This window comes from Xyrauchen texanus, chromosome 4 (genome assembly GCF_025860055.1).
Source record: "Xyrauchen texanus isolate HMW12.3.18 chromosome 4, RBS_HiC_50CHRs, whole genome shotgun sequence".
Taxonomy (NCBI): Eukaryota; Metazoa; Chordata; class Actinopteri; order Cypriniformes; family Catostomidae; genus Xyrauchen; species Xyrauchen texanus.
The window spans coordinates 36,921,801-36,940,436 of NC_068279.1; the positions used below are offsets into that span (position 1 = coordinate 36,921,801).

An 18,636-nucleotide genomic window follows, 5' to 3' on the forward strand; every position below is an offset into this window, starting at 1 on the left:
CTAATAAAGGTAATTTAGAAGCACACATTAGCTCTGCCAAGCATAAAGGGTCAGCAAAAGGTGAAAGTCCATCAGGTAAATTAAAGGACTACTTTTTCTGACCAGGTAAAATTGTTATCACATTGCTTCATTTTCCATGGCCATTTAAAATAATACACTGGTGTATACTGTGTAATTTGTCCTAACAGCATCACACATTCATAATACATGTGAAATGTCTCTGTTTTCAACAACATGTTGCTGTCATTCCAGACCTTGTTTGTGATTGAGATTTGCTGTTCTGTGACCACTGAGACACAGTCAGCTCCCAAAAATGCACATATTAGTTTATCTTAAGACTGGAGCTTTGGTTTTACAGGTGTATAGGAGAGAGGCTGAGGAGAACGGCATTGTGCTTGATCCTCTCAAAGCCACTCATGCTGTCAGAGGGGTCACAGGTCACGAGGTCTGCCACTACTTTTGGGACACAATTTTTCGAAATGACTGGGAGAGTATGTTCACTTTACCACATGCCTCAGCCTTTTGTTCCAATCAAAACTGGGCTATTTTTGGCCACAATTTTTAAGCAGTACTACTTAATAGTACTCATTGTAATATCATACCCTGTATGTACTGTATTTAAATCATAAGAAACTACTGTGTCTTTATGTTTAAGGGTGGTTAATGCAAAACATGCAGAGATGCTTTCATCTGAGTGCATCTCTTTAATGATGGCCCTTAAAGACTAGAACTTTCAAGACCATGGTTTTTCATTGTTTTTGCAGCAACTGTTGAAAACTTTAAAGTAGTTGAGGTGCTCTCTGATAAAGCAGTCATCATCCATCAGACACATAAGGTAAAACCGTGCACTTTTTAATTAAGAAAGAAATATTTTTTTAAATGTGCATTGAAAGAGTTTTAGATTTGGTTCTTTTGTTTCTCACTTGTAGAGGGTTTGGCCTGCCACTCAGAGGGATGTGCTTTATGCATCAGTTATTCGTAAAATCTTCTCGACCAATGAGAATGATCCAGACACCTGGCTGGTGTGCAACTTCTCAGTGGATCATGACAGCTACCCAGTAAGTACCTGGACTGCAATGGTGTCTTTTCCCACGTGATGCAATTTGAAATCAAATATCCAAATTATATTACTTAAGGCACAGAGACCAGTTCTGTAAAATATAAACGCACATTATTCTACATTAGCAATATACTAATGTTTTTTTTCTTCCCATCACGTTATCACCAGCCCTCTGCTAGATGCATTCGTGCCAAAATCAACGTGGCCATGATCTGTCAAACACTAATCAGTCCACCAGAGGGCGACAAAGAGATCACCCGAGATAACATCCTCTGTAAAATCACATATGTAGCCAACGGTAAGTGTGGCAGTACATAGAGGTCTGCACAGCCTGAACCTGTCCTGTGAGCAAGACACTAAGACCAAACCTGACCGAACATGAAATTGCTTGCTCTCCTTTTATTTCATCTCCAAGTGAGTGGAACTAGACGCTTGTAGATTCTCACTGCTCTGAAAAGCTATGTTCATGTTTATGCAGGGGTGAAATGTCATTGAGTAAAAATAATTAAGTATTATATTTAAGTATTATTTTTGGGTATTTGTACTTTACAATACTTGTTGTTTTACTTAATTACATTTCCAAAGAAGAAATAGTACTTTTTACTCCTTAAACATTTTTTTTTAATTTAAACTTGAAAATTACTAATTAGATTTTTGCAGATAATTTTCTTTCATCTTATTGGACTGAAGCCACCTTTTCACTGCATCCGACAGTTTGGCAAATGACAGTGTCGCAAGGCGACTGTGTGGAGTTCTAATCATGTGCACAGGCAGAATTTTGGATCTGATTTGAGCTTCTGAAAAATGTAAATAATTAAATATATATATATATATATAAACAAAAGGGTTTTGTAATGTGTACATGCCATTTATTTCTTCACTTGCCTTCATATTTAAATCATATCTATGAATTTCTACTCCATATTATTTGAATTAGTATTGTTGTTTTTGTTAGGCAACTATTAAATAAAATAATAACTATAAAACCAGCGATGATAATAATGGTAATAAAAATGATGTAATCTGAGTAAATAATAATTATGAATTTTATTGAATTCATCCATCTGCTCAAAAGCAAGGTTTGGTAACTAACCTCAGAAAACATCTCTCTGTCTCAATTTGTGAGCGCCTTCTCTCATGCAACGAACATTGTGTGACTGTGGCAATTTTTGCTAAATAAAATGATGTGTTTCATTACACATCTCAGGGATGTTTCGAAGTGAAATGTTCTCCCGAACAGATGAGCTTTTCAAGGTTAATGTTCTATCGAGATTTAAATCAACAAAACCTACCCCCCAACCCTAAACCTTAAACCTAAACCTAACCGATTGTGTCATTGTGACATGAAAAACACAATTTCTGAAGAATCCACAGCATTTTGTGGTGCTTCTATGACACTTTCAGCTCACATGTCTACTCGCGTGCTCTTCAGGACTCATACCGGTCCTTTGCATCACATATGCAACACTCTATCAGTTGAGCTTCTGTACAATTTGATCACACTTAAACAAGCTTGTAAATGTAGTTGGTTCATTGAAATGAGTCATGCGCTATAGTAAAAGTGTTTAGATGTCATAAGATAGCATTGTGTGAGGTACAGGGTGAATATGAACTGACAATCTGCCATTTTACTTGTGATTTGAGTGAAAGGGGATAAAAGTTGTTGTTTTAGCGTCTCTAGTGTTCATTCCACCAGGAAATTGCCATGTTGTGTACAGTATAACAGGCCACAGAAAAATAATTTTCCAAAAATGTAGTTATTGCAACATGATTTTAGGACCAGGTTGGGAATGTCACTGGGGTAGAAATATGACCATCGTTTGAAAGCGTGGCTTAACAAACCAATCGAATTTAACAACATCCTCTCTCACACAATCTCCTCTCTTGATTTCATTCTAGCTAGGAAAAAAGTTATTTTTTACTTTTTTAATACTTAAGTACAAATTAATGTAAATACTTTTTTGTTTTCACTCATGTATGTTTTTGGCTAGATACTAGTATTTGTGCACTCAGTATCCATACTTTGACTTATGTATAGTTTCTGAGTGCTTTTTACACCCCTGTGTGTAAGTTATGTGTATCCGATCGGAATTCGATCTTCATGATTGACTGTCTGCACTGTGTACAGCAACTGATCCAATCCGATTTGTGTGTCCTGTGTCTCTCTTTATTTTCTGGCATATCTGCATTGGTTGTTGCAGCAATGATGTTGTATCAGTACACAAAGACAACAACATGGAGGGCAATGGAATGGCGATTTTAGCTTAAGACATGGCACTGGTCTATGCCTTATGAGGTAGTGGCAGATACTGAGGAGGCTGGCCTGCGCCGCTTTATTTCGTGCTGTCATCTCTGCCGGTATCAGACTAGTAATGACTGGTGGACTCGTGAGGTAGCCACCTTTTGATGAATTGATTTGGCTGTCGAACTTCAGAATCAGGGAATCTGAGCAAAAACTGTAGTTTTTCCATTCCAGTTTGAATATTCTGCAGCCTCCTTTCCAACTGGTAACGGGTTAGAACAAAATAAAAGAACGGTTAATAACGTTATTTTTAAAATGACAGTGCGCTAAGGAGTGGGTGAAATACCAATTGCAGTGTTGCCAGATCTTGCAAGAGAAACAAGCAACCTGGTCTGGAAAAACAAGCTCAAAATATGCCACTTGCCTCTCCAAAATAAGTGAAAATAAGCAATTAATTTTTTTTCTATGTGGTGTGGTCTAATCATAACAAGCACAGGCCTACATTTAATTACCAGTCAAGTATAATTTTGATTACAGATTTGTTTCTCAGTCAAAACCCGGCAGCATCAAATCTGTATTAATGTATCACATCTAACAATAATTCAGTGAAGACTTGGAAACAACTGATAAATGTAGTGGTGTAGTTCCAAAATTGTACTGTGATGTATGTTTTGGCCTTTGGTTTCACAAAAAAATTAGCAAAATGAAATTAACAGGTTATAACCAGTTTCCAGCATTTTAAAAATACATTTATTCCCGTTTTCGGTAATGTTCTGCCGAAAATTATGTTATGAAAATAATGTTATGATCAGAGCGGTCAGACTGAAATGGATTTCCAGAAATGGTTTTAAATTGAACTTCAAACCACATATGAATGCGCAGAAGTTTGAAACGGATTTGTACAAATCAAATTTCATGTGATTTTTCATGCCGTTATGTTAAATATGATCAGATTCCAATCGGATATGCACAAAAATCGGATTTGTGCATAAAGTCCAAAGCCAAAGATGGGCTGTATGTACAGGTGTACGCAAAATGAGTTGGGTTAAAATACAAACTAAATATTTATCATTTCTTTTTTCCTTAATTACTGAACACAAACTCAAATTAATACATAAAGAAAATGTTGGCCTCCAAAATTTGTAGGGTCTCATTGACTTTGGGGTAGGTAGCAGAACTATAGCACTGCATTATATTATTATAGTAGTTGAAATCTGTTATTTATATATATTTTTCCCAATCACAGTTCTTCATCTGTTGAATGTCACTTATTTAAATGTCACATTAATGCTGTGTTTCTTTTGGTTCTAAGTAAACCCTGGCGGTTGGGCCCCTGCATCAGTCTTGCGAGCCGTTGCCAAGAGAGAATACCCCAAATTCCTTAAACGCTTCACCACATACATTCAAGACAAGACCAGCAGTGAGGCTATTCTCTTCTGAAACACATCAGGTGACTCTTGGCTTGACCAGACAACAGACAAGGTGCACGCAGTCATTTTTTATTCATGTTGTGCTGGTCAACATAGTAGTCGTCTTGGGCTTACACTGACACCTAGTGACATGTATGCACCATCATTCAAATGCAAACAATTGAATTTCATCAGGTTGCTAATGTAGAAATTCACTATTCACAGTCAGCCTTCATTAATTTGATCCATTAATAATGAAAGTGTCCAATAACTGGCGGTAGTGTACGGACAGTCATGTGATTTCAACATGGCAACCTCTGTGAGAGGACCCTCTCTATGTAGAATAAAACAGCATTTATAAAGTTACTGATATGAGTCTTCATCCCATGTGTTTGGTCATGATTTTTTACAAATGTTTCAAAATTACTATTAATTTCTTTAGGAGGTTTTTTTTGAAGCTGAAATAATTGCTGAGTGCACCTTTAAAAATAAAACTTATTTTCAATCTGTAAATCATAAAGCATTGTACATTAGAAGTGATCTTTTGTTTTCTCTTCCTTTTATTGTTTTTTCTCTTCCTACAGGTTGTTTAATCTGCATTGCCAGGCTGCCTTTTGATAGACCTGATTAATTAAACCAGAGGGAGCTGCTGTGCCCAACTGCACTTCAACACCATTAACAAGAAACACTTTTCAATCAGTGCACATTATTCATACAGAATAAACAAAAGTCAAAAAAGTGCAGAGATGCACCCGCTTTATGGAACACACCTAGCCACCAGCCCAACACAGTTTGTTCATCTTTAAAAGGCTTTAACTATTTTTCTTAAATGAGCCATGGCTCAGGTTTTGTGAAAGTGTTTTGCATTTTTGTAAATATTTTATCATAGCTGAACCTGATTTTGGTAAGCTATGGCATTGATGGAAAAATATATGCTGTAAACTTTGATGTCTTGGTCTAATCACAGTGTCTTCTCGGCTGCACATGTGGTTTCTCACTGGCCTCATCTAATAGTCTTGCCTGATGATCAAAAGGATATCAAAAGAGCTTTTTGTACAGTTAGTGTCTGAATGTTTAACATTATTTATATGTGATGCAATTACACATTTTGATTATTGTAATTAAAATAAATGGACTTTTAGCAAAGTGTATCAATAATGGGATCTGGGGCCTGTATAATACATTAATAATCTGGAAAATTAGAGAGTATTTTGATAGGCCCATGGGCAGTCCCTTGTACAGTATCATTATATCATTATATACACCGATCAGCCATATTAAAACCACCTGCCTAATATTGTGTATGTTCCCCTCGTGCCGACAAAACAGCGCCAACCCCCATCTCAGAATAGCATCAGAGATGATATTCTTCTCACTATAATTGTACAGAGCGGTTATCTGAGTTACTGTAGACTTTGTCAGTTCAAACCAGTCTGGCAATTCTCTGTTGACCTCTCTCATCAACAAGACTTTTCCATCTGCAGAAGTGCTCCTCACCAGATGTTTTTTGTTTTTGGCACCATCCGAAGTAAATTCTAGAGACTGTTGTGTGTGAAAATCCCAGGAGATCAGCAGTTACAGAAATACTCAAACAGCCCATCTGGCACTAACGTGCTACTAGATGACTATATTTCAATTCCAGTGGGTCTGAAGTTTACATACACTAAGTTAAATGTGCCTTTAAGCAGTTTGGATAATTCCAGAAAATTATGTCAAGCCTTTAGACAATTAGCTTGTGATAGGAGGTGCACTGATTTTGAGGTGTACCTGTGGATGTATTTTAAGGCCTACCTTCAAACTTAGTGCTTCTTTGCTTGACGTCATGGGTAAATCAAAAGAAATCAGCCAAGACCTCAGAAACAAAATTGTGGACCTTCACAAGTCTGGTTCATCCTTGGGAGCAATTTCCAAATGCCTGAAGGTACCACATTCATCTGTACAAACAATAGTACACAAGTATAAACACCATGCGACCACGCAGCCATAATATCGCAGAGGAAAGATTCTTTCTCCTAGAGATGAATGTAGTTTGGTGCGAAAAGTGAAAATCAATCCCAGAACAACGGCAAAGGACCTTGTGAAGATGCTGGAGGAAACGGGTAGACAAGTATCTATATCCACAGTAAAATTAGTCCTATATCGACATAACCTGAAAGGCTGCTCAGCAAGGAAGAAAACAATGCTCAAAACTGCCCAAAAAAAAGCCAGACTACATATATTTATATCTTCAGCTTTAGTGTGTCAGTAATGAAATATAAATGTTAGACTCCCAAACATTACATTTGTAAATAGAAAAGATTAGAATAGAAGAACAGGGAGCCCTGCAACAGATGGCATGGTCCCCACAAAGACACCCACTGAACATCGTGTCAGTCTGCGATTACATAAAGAGACAGAAGCTGTTGAGACAAAATAGATAGAAGAACTGTGGTGAATCCTCCAAGCTCCAAAAGCTTTTTTATGTTTACTGGACTTTGTATGACAAAGTGATAAATGAAAATTATTTATATAATTATTTTTGAAGACATCATCACTAAGCAACATTTTTCACAAGTGACTAAAACCTTTGCACAGTATTGTATGTGTATGTGTGTGTGATATATATATATATATATATATATATATATATATATATATATATATATATATATATATATATAGGTTTTGAAACACTCATCCATTCTTTATTATATTTTTGTTTCACACATTTTAGAATAATATTAAAGTCCTCAAAACTATGAAATAGCATACATTGAACTATGGGAATTATGTTGTGACTAAAAATAAAAAATAAATCAAATCTCTGTTATATTTTAGCATCTTCAAAGAGGATATATTTTAGCACCCTTTGCCTAGAATTTGCAGAAATGTACTCTTGACATTTTGTCTTGACTTCTTGAGGTATCACCCTGGGATGCTTTTTAAACAGTTATGAAAGAGTTGCCATCTATGTTGGGCACTTACTGGTTGCTTTTCTTAATTATTTGGTCCAAGTCATCAATTTCAAAAACTTTTATTTTTCTTATAAATTTCGTGAAACAAGAGCAAAACTTTCATTTTTTTGTCTTGTACTTGTTACCTTATTTTTTATTTCTCACAAATGGTGGTTTTATTCTAAGTACAAAATACACTAAGAATACACTAAAGTGCAATAAATGTACAGTCTCTCTAGTTGGAGTGCTTTCGCTCACACTGCTGACTGACAACACATGGGCTGATATGACACCCTGTGCAGCAGATCATGTTACAATGAAAGATAAGGCTGAGGGGAGGACTAACACAGTTAGGATTAGAGATTAACTAGTATGTGTGTAAAGCCTGTTTCATCCCTGCAGGTCTGTCTGAGGCCTTTCTGAGGTTAAGCCAATCAGCAGTGAGTGTCCTGGTGAGATGTGATGCAGGGCGAGCTGATTGGCCAGCTTACACTCTGGTGAGGCAAGAGCCTTATGACGTTGCCTCAGGAGAACTCCTCAAACATCTCACCACCTACAGGTCTCAAACCACATTTGTGATCTTGGAATATTCAATAAAATAACAATTTTATTGGCATATGTTAGAATAGAAGCACATTATTTGATGTTCACAAATTGTGAAATTTGATTCAATGATTCATTTTTTGTCTTGTTTGGTTCTTAGTCAGTGTTCCTAGGTGGCTTATGGATTTGTGATCACTTATTCCTTAACACACTAACATAAGTAGTAAAAATGCATACAATGGCTCAAAAAATACCTTCTTTTTATCAATAAAGTGCATTGATTCAGGACTTTTTATTTTTTCAAACTTTTTAGGGTTTAATTTTTTTAATTTTACTTAATGTTTGTAATTAAATGTTCTCAATTTCATACACTAAAATTACCCAAGTTGTAAAACAGGAAAGAAGTATATGACCGATACAGACACAAAACAATGCATTAAATGTTTTTTATTAAAAAATATATATATTGTACAAAACTTGCTGTTAATTTTGTATCTAATAATTTGAATTGTGCCTTTGATAAATATAGCTAGCGTCCTTTCAATTTCCTTATGGCTAAACAAAAACAGGAATTCAGTTATTTTCCATGACATGAACAGCAAAACCGAACAATGCATGAAGTTGTGTATTGTTGCCTAAACTCAGGTCTTTCAACACAAAAGAAATATCTAAATGAAAAGTGTAATAAAACATGACGTGGTAGATCGTAGCACCTTTATGAAATATATTTAGTCCTTTCAGACATGTTACATAAGTCACTGTCAATTCATTCCTGTGTCATGGGAAAATACAATTGTTCATTCTGACACAAGAACCTTGGGGATGACTGCATAGGGCTGTTTTGGCAATTTTGTTCTGTAATATTCTACTTGTGTACCAATCATAGTATTGTAAACAACTCTCTGTATTGGTACTGTCCTAAACCATTTATTTTCATAAGTGCAATGAAGACTACATTTTCCCTGTTTCTAGTTGCTGTTTCCAGCAAGTTGGCTGTATAAATATAAAAATACTCTCCTTTGCCATCATTAAATAATTAGAGGTGAAAAATATATAACTTCCAGCAGGCCTTAAAGATGTAAAGAAATGCACTGATTATGATATACAATGTTATGTCAGATGCAAGTATTGCCGTAGCTCTAAGATCAGGTTTGCTCTTTTGCAATATTTGGCTTTAAAAAAAAAAAATAAACAGGAATGTTACTCCAAAAAATACTTGACTTTTGAACAGAGCTGGTCTTGGCTCCAGTCTTTTATTTTCAACAATTTCACCTTAAAACATGCCTGAAGTTCTTCTTTAGCAGAACAGGGGAACCATGAACAGTCATAATTCTGTATTTCTTGGTTGTCCTGGACAATAAACTAAATTAATATTAATTTGCCCCTTGAAGGGGAGATCCTCTTGCTTTATGGTGCTTTTACATCTTCAAACAGTCTCAAGATGCTTGCTTCGTGCATGTTCCAGGAGCTTCTTGCAAATTCAATTTTGATCTATAAACAAGCGATAAAAAGCAGTTATACAGGTGAATGAAGATTATATTTTTGTTGATGTTTTTACAGAAACTTCATATATTATCTGTTAAAGATATAGTTCACCCAAAAGTGAAAATTGAGTCATTGTTTACCCCTCTGGTCTCTGTCACCATTCACTTTCATTACATCTTTTTTCCATGCAAGGAAAGTGAATGGTGACTGAGACCATTGTGCCTAACATCTCCTATTTTGTTCCATGGAAGAAAGAATGTCATCTGGGTTTGCAACATGAAGGTGAATAAATGAGGACCGAATTTTAATTTTTGAGTAAACTAAAGATAAATAAGATCCTAACTGAAATTGCCACGGTCACTAACAGATACATCAGGATTCTAGAGTTAGGATGTGTCTGTAATACAGCCCCAGGTCATGCAATTCTTACCTGTTGTGCGTCATGTGACTTTTAACAAGGTGTCCAGCAGCAAGTGCAGACATGAGTGAGAGCTCCCCTGCAAGCACAGTAGCACACACCACCTTGGCAAGCTGTCGGGCATTCTCACCCGGGCACTCCTTGCAGGCACCCAGAACACCTAACATCTGACAGACAAAAAGAGAGAAAAAAAACTAAGTGGCAAAACTCTATATACAAAAAGTAAACTAAAAAAACTTCATAAAGCATTTAAATCTTTTAAAGCAATTTTGTAAAAATGTGGACAATGCAGTGTAAATACCTGTAAACAAGCTTGCTGGGGAGAAAGGTTAGTGCCCCCTCCCACAGTGCCCAGCTCAATGGAGGGCATGGTACAGCTGATATAGAGATCCTCTCCTGTGGGGCCTGAGGCTTCCATCAAAGTCATACAATTGGAGCTGCCCACTGTCTGAGCTGGGTCCTGTCAAGGTGGGAAATATTCTGTTAAAATTACATTTTAAACATCAATTCAATTTGCACAATTGCTCTTTGAAGTGTACCAGCTTGTTTTGAATTTCTTCTATTGAATGAAATTCTAAAATCTCATCTGTTCAGTATGTGATCCATACAACTGCATCTCATAATTCTTTATCGAAATCATAATGTAAACAAAATATAGTTAACATATATCACCTGTCCACATGCAATATACATAGCAGTTACGATGTTGGCAGCATGAGCATTATAACCCCCGATGCTTCCGGCCATAGCAGATCCAACCAAGTTCTTACTGATGTTTACATCTACCAGAGCCGCAGTTGTCGTCTTTAAAACCTGGACACAAAGAAACTTTTGTCAGACTTTCATGACTCATTGCCAAATGTGTCATCATTGCAATTACGATATTTCAACTTTGTTTAGCTAAAGAAACAGTTAATATTCTTATGAAAACCATTCCCCCATGCAACTACTGTGGACAATATATACTATAGCATAGAATGAGAGATTATTTACCTCTTTGACAACTTTGGCTGGTATGGTGGTTTCACACACCACAGACTTGCCCCTGCCCTCAATCCAGTTTATGGCGGCTGGTTTCTTATCAGTGCAATAGTTTCCACTAACGGCCAAGACTTGGAGATCTGGAAATTCCTCCTTTACCCTGGCGAGAGCCTGTTCTGTGCCCTGTTGGCCAAAATTAAATGAAGGATTACTGCATAAGCTCTATATAAAAACTTGGCAAAGTAAATAGTGTCTGTTTAATTAAATGACTTTTAAAAGGAATAGACCACCCTCATACCACCCAGATGTGTATGACTTTCCTTCTGCAGAACACAAAAGAAGATTTTTAGAAGGATATCTCAGCTCTGTTGGTCCCTTCAATGCAAGTGAATGGTGACCAGAACTCTGAAGCTCTTAAAGCACATAAAAACAATCTATACAACTCCAGTGGTTAAATCGATGTCTTCAGATGCAATATGATAAGTGTGGGTGAGAAAAAGTTCAATAATCAAGTTATTTTTATAAATTCTCCCCCCTGACCAGTAGGTGGCAATATGCATTAAGAATGTGAATAGACAAAAAAACTAAAGAAGAATGAGGAAGTGAAAGGGAAAGTGGAGATTTATAGTAATAAAAAAAAAAGACTTCAATATTGATCTGTTTCTTCATCCACATCTTTCATGTAGTGTCTGAAGACATGGATTTAACCACTGGAGTATATATTATTTTATGCTGCCTTAATGTGATTTTTGGAGATTCAAAGGTCTGATCACCATTCACTTGCATTGTGTGGATCTACAGAAATTACATATTCTTCTAAAAATCTTTGTGTTCTGCAGAAGAAAGTAATGCACATCTGGGATGTCATGAGGATTAAATTATGAAAGAATTTACAGTTTTTGGCCAAGCTATCATATTTGTTGTAACCAGGATTCACAATGTTGGAGAAATACTATTCAACATACTTTTGAGATCATGTTCATCCCCATTGCATCTCCAGTTCTGGACTGGAACCGAATGTACAGGTTGCGACTTGCAAGACCAATCAAAAGCTTATCTAGTCGTGCAAACCTATGTATAACATACAAAAACAATTAAATAATCATAATGAAAACAGTAAAAATAATGTAATTGTTCCCAATTAATAAATGTAAATGTAGCCCAGTTGATTCTGCACCTGCTAGTCTGGTCAAAGGCCTCTTTGATGCACTTGAAGCCCTCAGGGCTCTCCAGCCAGGCCTTGACTTCAGCTGCATGACACGCAGAAGGCAAACGCACCACCGGCCCTCTGGTCATTCCATCTGCAAGAACACGGCTACTGGCACCACCGGCCATCTGTGGGAGAGCCAATCAAAGGAAGAAAAGTTTAACACACTTTGCAGTTGCATTTAACATTATGCATCTTTGTACCAGTTCATGTGTTGTCACTCAGCTTATATGAGAATTGGAAAATATTGCTTACAGCTATAGCTCTGCAGCCTCTATTTGTGCTGGCAACTAGGCAGCCTTCAGTTGTTGCCATGGGGACCTGAAACTGCTTTCCGTCCAAAAACAGTGGACCAGCAACGCCCACAGGAACTGGCATGTAACCGATAACATTCTCGCAACATGTTCCAATCACCTTCAATGCAAAAACATGAAAATGATTTAAAAACTAAAAGCCATTTCTATCCATGATTAAAGAATCCCTTACACAGTCAGAATTTGTCTTTTTCGGAAGAAAATGACTGCCCGTACAAAACTTAGGGATTTATCCAAAGATTTGATGTGTAAATGCAAGTAACTAGTAGTAAATCAATGATCAGAAACATAAATATAAGTCCAACACTTAAGGTTAGATGTTTGTTCCAATCCCTAACCCAAAGTATGAACAATAGTAATGGTGATCTTGCCCAAGCAAGCAACACTCAGGCTATGTTCAGACTGCAGGAAACTCAGATTTTTTCTCAAATCAGATCTTTTCAGGCAGACTGTCCGCACTATTAATTGCAAGTGATCAAATCAGATTTGCACGTTCAGACATAACCAACCTATCTGCATGGGTTGCTTTGGTAACGCCGTAGGCGTAACCATGTGATGATGCTTTCAAACAGATGCAGGAAAATTGGTGGTGCATCATCTCGCTCACCAAATAAGCACCCTGTCCAGTCGCGGTGCTCAGCGACGGAGGAGACTGGAAAATATTGCGATGTTCCGTGCTGCAGTCACCGATTTGTGATGTCATCATTATGTGTTGCGTTAAGAGTGACGCAAAAGACCATTTGAAATCCGAATTGAGCAGCCTAAGCGTCCGGACTGAGACGCATCTAGAAAAATCTGATTGGTGTGGTTTGAATCAGATTCGGAAAAATCAGATTTCATGTGTTTTTTTGCTGTCCAGACATTCAAAAACTCATCTGGATACAATCTGGATATGCAAAAAAATCAGATTTTTTGTGGCAGTCTGAATAAAGCCTAATTAAACTGTGCATTATGTGATGACCTCATGGCTTACCTTTGAGTAGTCGTAGTATTTATAGGGCAGGCAGGAGAGAGCTGAGGCCTCCGGGAGTTTGGGCATGAGCATTTTTCTACGGATAATTACCCCCCTCTCAGGGGTTTCCATCATGGCCTCCAGTTTGTAAGAAGGAATGTGCTTTGAGTTTACCAACACAATCACCTCTTCATCACTGAGGTACCGAGCCCCCATCTGCAGTCAAAAGAGGAGAAATTTTAAAACTCACGCTCAAACACTGTGATCATACAGAGATTTAGGTAAAATGACTCTACTCTTGAAGTAAATGGTGTCACTAGATGCTTTTGATCTTGTCTTACGTCATAGACTAATTGGATAAGAGTAATGTAAGTGGGGAATCTCATTAGAGATTATAGGAGTCAACGCTGAGGTAAAAAAATAACCACAGGTTTCAGTGCCTATGTGAACCTGGAGTTAATCTTTATATAGGAAAGATCTGCTTTCTAAACAAACAGACCGAGCAGCAGTTTTATTGCTTGGAAAGCTTCCTTACATCTGGGTTTTTCAAAATGGAAAGACAGTCTTCCACAGGTCTGGGTTCAGCAGGTACGTTGATCATAGACTCCAAAACCTCTCTGTTTTCCTGAGTTTCATCTTCTCCCACTAAGAAAGTGCTTTTATGTTCAGGCTCTTTTGTGGCAGGCAGGGGTCGAATCACTAAATCTGAAAGAGAGAAAAGACAGATTCCAATAAAACATGTTGGATTTGTAGGGAATGAACACAAAAATGAAAAAGAAAAGAAAGAAGGAATACCTCGTTCCTCTTTGGTAACAACAGGAGGGGGAGTTGGGGTTTTTTCAGGCTTGCTGGAATAGGGAGACTCCTTTCTGCAGCACTGGTCAGGAGACCATTTCTGAGCCAACATTGAGCCTGGAGTAGGGACTTTCAAGGACAGAGTAGACTCCATCTCCACCTGCTCAAAGAAAATGTACTTGACGGCCAGAAACAGAGCGAGGCCCAATGTGATCACCTGCTCGATGTCCATACTGATCATCCTAAATGCACAGACACAATGGAAAAGTAATCACATAATGTCACTCTCATTAGGTAATATACTGTATATGCTAATATAACGATATAATACATTATCTATTATTATATAATGTGAAATAGGCTTGCAAGGGAACCAGCACTAGCATTAATTAACAGATCTCTAATGTATGCCCACCTGGACAGATAAAAATGCCACAGGGGCATGTCTGGCTCAATCCTCTTGGGCATATTGTCATTCAGGCTCACTCCAACTTGTGCAATATCAAGAGTGCTGTTACTTGACACTGGATCAGCAATCCACCGACTATGGGCGTGAACCATAACCAGGCCAAGAGACTGCAAAGTTACAACAATCCAGACCATTAGTAAACAAATCAATTAGTTACAAATTATTCCACTATGAAAATACAATAGTGCTTGTAGACAAACTGATCTTGGATGAACATCATACCATAATCATTTTGACCCTTTGTGTGACAGGGTTAGGCTTGTTGTCCTCTTCTTCCTCCAGAACTCTAGCAAAGTGACTCAGCTGCCAGATAGGCCGTCCCTCTCTGCTCTCTCTGGACAACTGTATGAAATAAGTGAATGTGTAAGACAGGTTCTAGCCTTCCCTTATGTTTATTACTCGTAAATTGTTTCACATACCTCCAGCACAAGAGAGACACAGGCAGGGAAGAAAGTCATGAACACAAAGTAGTTGGCCAGGACAGACATGCAACCAAAGCAGCACATAATCTCAAGCTGACGGACACCTTCAGAAAAAAGAATGAAATTAAGTTAAACTAGTATGTTTATCCCTTTACTGCATATATCAGGTCTTAAGTGACCCGGGACCTCATTCCATCCCCTGTACCTAATCCATTTTTTGGAGTTATGCCTCATAAAATGTTTAACAAAAAAAACAAAAAATGTTTTTACATTAGTGCTTACTTAGTGTATAGGGTAATTTTAGACCCAAGACAAGCAATAGTGTAATAATGTTTGGCAAACATAGCTTTTGTGTAGCTCAATATTTGTTTGACAGCCAGTTGCGTCTCATGAAATTTTATAGTGGAATGAATTAATCTCGTTCTATCATTTGTTGCATCTTCTGTTTGATATCGATATATACAAATTTAAATAACACTCAAAATGGAAAATTCTATCATCCTTCATTCACCCTCATGTTGTTCCAAAACCTGTATGACTTTATTCTGTGGAACATAAGAGGAGATGCTTGAGTCACCATTCACTTTCATTTGATCGAAAAATATGTAAAGTAAATGGTAACTGAGACTTACATACGGCCTAATATTTCCTTGTTTGAAAATGTTAAGGGTTTGGAACAATGAAGCTGAATAAATGATAACAGAACTTTCATTTTTAGGTAAAAATTATAACCCTTTGATGTTAGTGAATTCCTCCACTACTCATTCTGCTGGTTTCAGGCATGTATGGAAGGGTGAGGTTTACCTGACATTGTACCAACGCCAATCACCAGGCACTCTACAAGGGCATCAAGAGTAAAAGTGGGCCCCAAGACAGACATTCCTTTGGCAATATTCTCTCTCACCTCATCCTACAAGATGAAAAACAAAAAAGCCAAAAGCAAGTAATTAACATGATCAGAACCCTATTATCTTAATACTCAGTTCAAAACATGTACTGAAGACAATGGGGAAAAGGTGAAGTACCTGTGAGTTTGAACTCAAAGCGAATTTGGCCAGAGCACATGCTTTGGAGAGGTCAATCAATAGCAGAAAGAATGGCAATGCCTCACTGGGTATAATAATAAAAATATATTTATGCATTATTATTATTATTTGATATTTTGCAAACAACGAACCCATTGATTACTGTTAGGACTGTGTAAGGCAATCTAGCAGGGATAATGCAACATAAAAATGTACATACTTGAGGCCTGTCAGCTCCTTGTCCAGGAAGTGAATCACAACCGTGCTGAACACAAAACTGGAGAAAATTGTAAAAAGTCCTGCAATGCCTGTAATAGAAATATTGAAATAACCATTGACATTTGCACTTAATATTAGCTCATGAATTCAGGACCATATTTTTCCATACAGTTTTGACCAATGCAACTCACCCAATATATATTTGGATCCTAATTGCCGAAGATTTTGGAATTGAAAGTAAATATATACTATTGCAATGCATCTTGTGATTGTCAGGATGATGATATCGCTGCTTAGAATTTGCTGCAGACAAGAATAAAATAAGATTAGTATACTAATGAGATATACTGTTTATCACTATGCAGAACTTCACATCCACTGCCACCATAATGCAATTCATGTGCAACACCATTTCCACAGTTTGATAAAGTACCTCCTCCAATTTCGGGCAGTCAAAGTTCCAGCCACATATCTGGTTATTGCCAGTAAACATATTCATAGACATCATGCAGATTGTGAGGGTCACAGTAGCCACAATTACTTCCCAGGGATGGGAGGCCACGAATTGGCCGTGGATTCGGAAAAGTCTCGTCAGCATGTTGAAGGTCTATTACAGTAACTTGCTGTAGATGAGGTTCTATGAAAGAATGCAAGGGTGAATGACCGAATTAACAGTACTTCAGTCACTCATAACATTGTAATTTTACAAACAGGGAATTTAGTACAAAATCATACTCAAAAAGGAGGACAAAATTAATAACAAATGAACGTTCAATTTATTAAAGAAACACATCAATAAGTGCTCCTGTTTCACGAGTTATCTTTTAGTTAAAGGAAAGTTGTTTTAAACATAAACAAATATTTTAGTCTTTGGTTAGTTTAAAGCAGTATATCTTTAAATAGTCTTTAACAGTTATATTACAGCATAATACCAAACGGCCAGACACAAATCCAATGTGCTAAATACATATCTGATGTGACAGATGATTCCAGTGCCATCTGTTTCTGTATTTACAGATGACTAACGACTGGCTTAAGAGTCATAATTATTCATAAAATCAAATATCACAATACATGGAAGTTACTTCCTATTGTGTGTTCCAGGTGGTGATAGGGCATACTTTTGAAATCATTAACTAAATATGAAAAAAGGTCACTTATAAAATAGATAATAGCTGATTCACCTATATAACTTATTATTACATAACTTTTTAAAAGAAAGCAAATAACTACCCAATACTAATACATTCGTCTTTACAAAGGAACTGATTTATTGTCAAGTCCATGTTTAAAATTCAATGTTATTCTTTAACCAACAATAAAAATGACTTTCAAATTTTTAAATGCTGCTGAATTTGGTATTGGGAAAACATTATTCTTAGATTGTTTTTCTACATTTTGCATAACCTCTTACACAGATCTTGACTTTATACTATATATATACTCTGTATACTATATATATACATATTCATTTATTTCACTGTTGATGATGCAGGCTCAGAATGCAGAATTTATACGTATGAATTTATATATATACACATTGATGTGTCACTGATGTTATCATGCCGACATGCAATTGACATTCGAAACATGGTAAATAGAACATATAAATCATGTTTAAAAATAAACTATGTATGGCACATTAGATCAGATGCAGGTACTTACCAGCGAGAATTTAAGAGTCAGTACGATAAGAACTGGTTACTGTCAAATCTACCAAATATGCAAAAGATTAAATAAAAACCTAGATTTGTGTGTACCATTTAATTTCTAGCAGTAGTTTTCATAATTAGAGCGGTCTCAATAATTAAACACAGACGGTATTAATCCACATCCCATCATTTGAGACAGGACTCAGTCGCTCACCGGCATCCTCTATATCTTATGGAGCGATGGCATGGCTCTGCGTCAGTCGAGCGTGGAGCCAATCAAATCCTCGCACCACACCGATGCAAGCGAAAACCACGCCCAGTCTCGTAGGGAACGGCGTTGGGGCGTGTCCTGGTAGGGGACGCGTGATCTGCCCATTATTTGAATTTAAATATGAGGTCTGTGAACCTCACCTTAACGCAGCCTTGAACCAAATAGCCGACCTTCAAACTATAAAAAGTAAAACGATACGAAGAAAAAAAAAGAGAGAATAAAATGTATTTACACATTGT

At 36.9% G+C, this 18,636-nt stretch overlaps 2 protein-coding genes across 6 annotated transcripts in view; one reads left to right on the forward strand and one right to left on the reverse strand.

Moving 5' to 3' along the window:
• LOC127643240 (ceramide transfer protein-like) overlaps window positions 1-7,298 on the forward strand; it is a 36,514-nt gene extending 29,216 nt beyond the window's left edge. For all 4 annotated transcript variants that reach the window (XM_052125897.1, XM_052125899.1, XM_052125898.1 and 1 more), the window contains 6 exons: window positions 359-491; window positions 765-835; window positions 930-1,058; window positions 1,229-1,358; window positions 4,615-4,752; window positions 5,296-7,298. In XM_052125897.1, coding sequence (XP_051981857.1) covers window positions 359-491; window positions 765-835; window positions 930-1,058; window positions 1,229-1,358; window positions 4,615-4,742 — 591 coding nt within the window. In that variant the 3' untranslated portion in view covers window positions 4,743-4,752; window positions 5,296-7,298. The remainder of the gene's footprint in view (window positions 1-358; window positions 492-764; window positions 836-929; window positions 1,059-1,228; window positions 1,359-4,614; window positions 4,753-5,295) is intronic.
• Window positions 7,299-8,640: 1,342 nt separating this feature from the next.
• LOC127638605 (3-hydroxy-3-methylglutaryl-coenzyme A reductase-like) lies at window positions 8,641-18,341 on the reverse strand. Of its 2 annotated transcripts, XM_052120200.1 has the most exons (20): window positions 18,140-18,339; window positions 16,908-17,111; window positions 16,666-16,777; window positions 16,476-16,563; window positions 16,256-16,340; window positions 16,035-16,140; window positions 15,228-15,334; window positions 15,031-15,150; window positions 14,755-14,915; window positions 14,340-14,581; window positions 14,080-14,249; window positions 13,566-13,760; window positions 12,534-12,692; window positions 12,249-12,406; window positions 12,037-12,142; window positions 11,084-11,254; window positions 10,763-10,903; window positions 10,392-10,550; window positions 10,103-10,257; window positions 8,644-9,678 (listed from the first exon to the last, which is right to left on the reverse strand). In XM_052120200.1, exons 2-20 carry the CDS (start codon window positions 17,070-17,072, stop codon window positions 9,624-9,626), a joined length of 2,655 nt encoding a protein of 884 aa, XP_051976160.1. In that variant the 5' UTR covers window positions 17,073-17,111; window positions 18,140-18,339; the 3' UTR covers window positions 8,644-9,623. The 2 variants fall into 2 exon arrangements, with proteins under 2 accessions (XP_051976151.1, XP_051976160.1); XM_052120191.1 differs by having other exon boundaries at window positions 8,641-9,678; window positions 14,080-14,581; window positions 18,140-18,341.
• Between the last annotated feature and the right edge of the window lie 295 nt (window positions 18,342-18,636).

Coding starts and splice junctions, on each gene's coding strand:
- LOC127638605 (XM_052120191.1), bottom strand. CDS start 17,072: ATGCTGACGAGACTTTTCCGAATCCACGGCCAATTCGTGGCCTCCCAT. Junction 12,407..12,533: donor GAGGCTGCAGAGCTATAGCT/GTAAGCAATATT, acceptor GCTCTCCCACAG/ATGGCCGGTGGTGCCAGTAG. Junction 9,679..10,102: donor AGTCACATGACGCACAACAG/GTAAGAATTGCA, acceptor GCTTGTTTATAG/ATCAAAATTGAATTTGCAAG.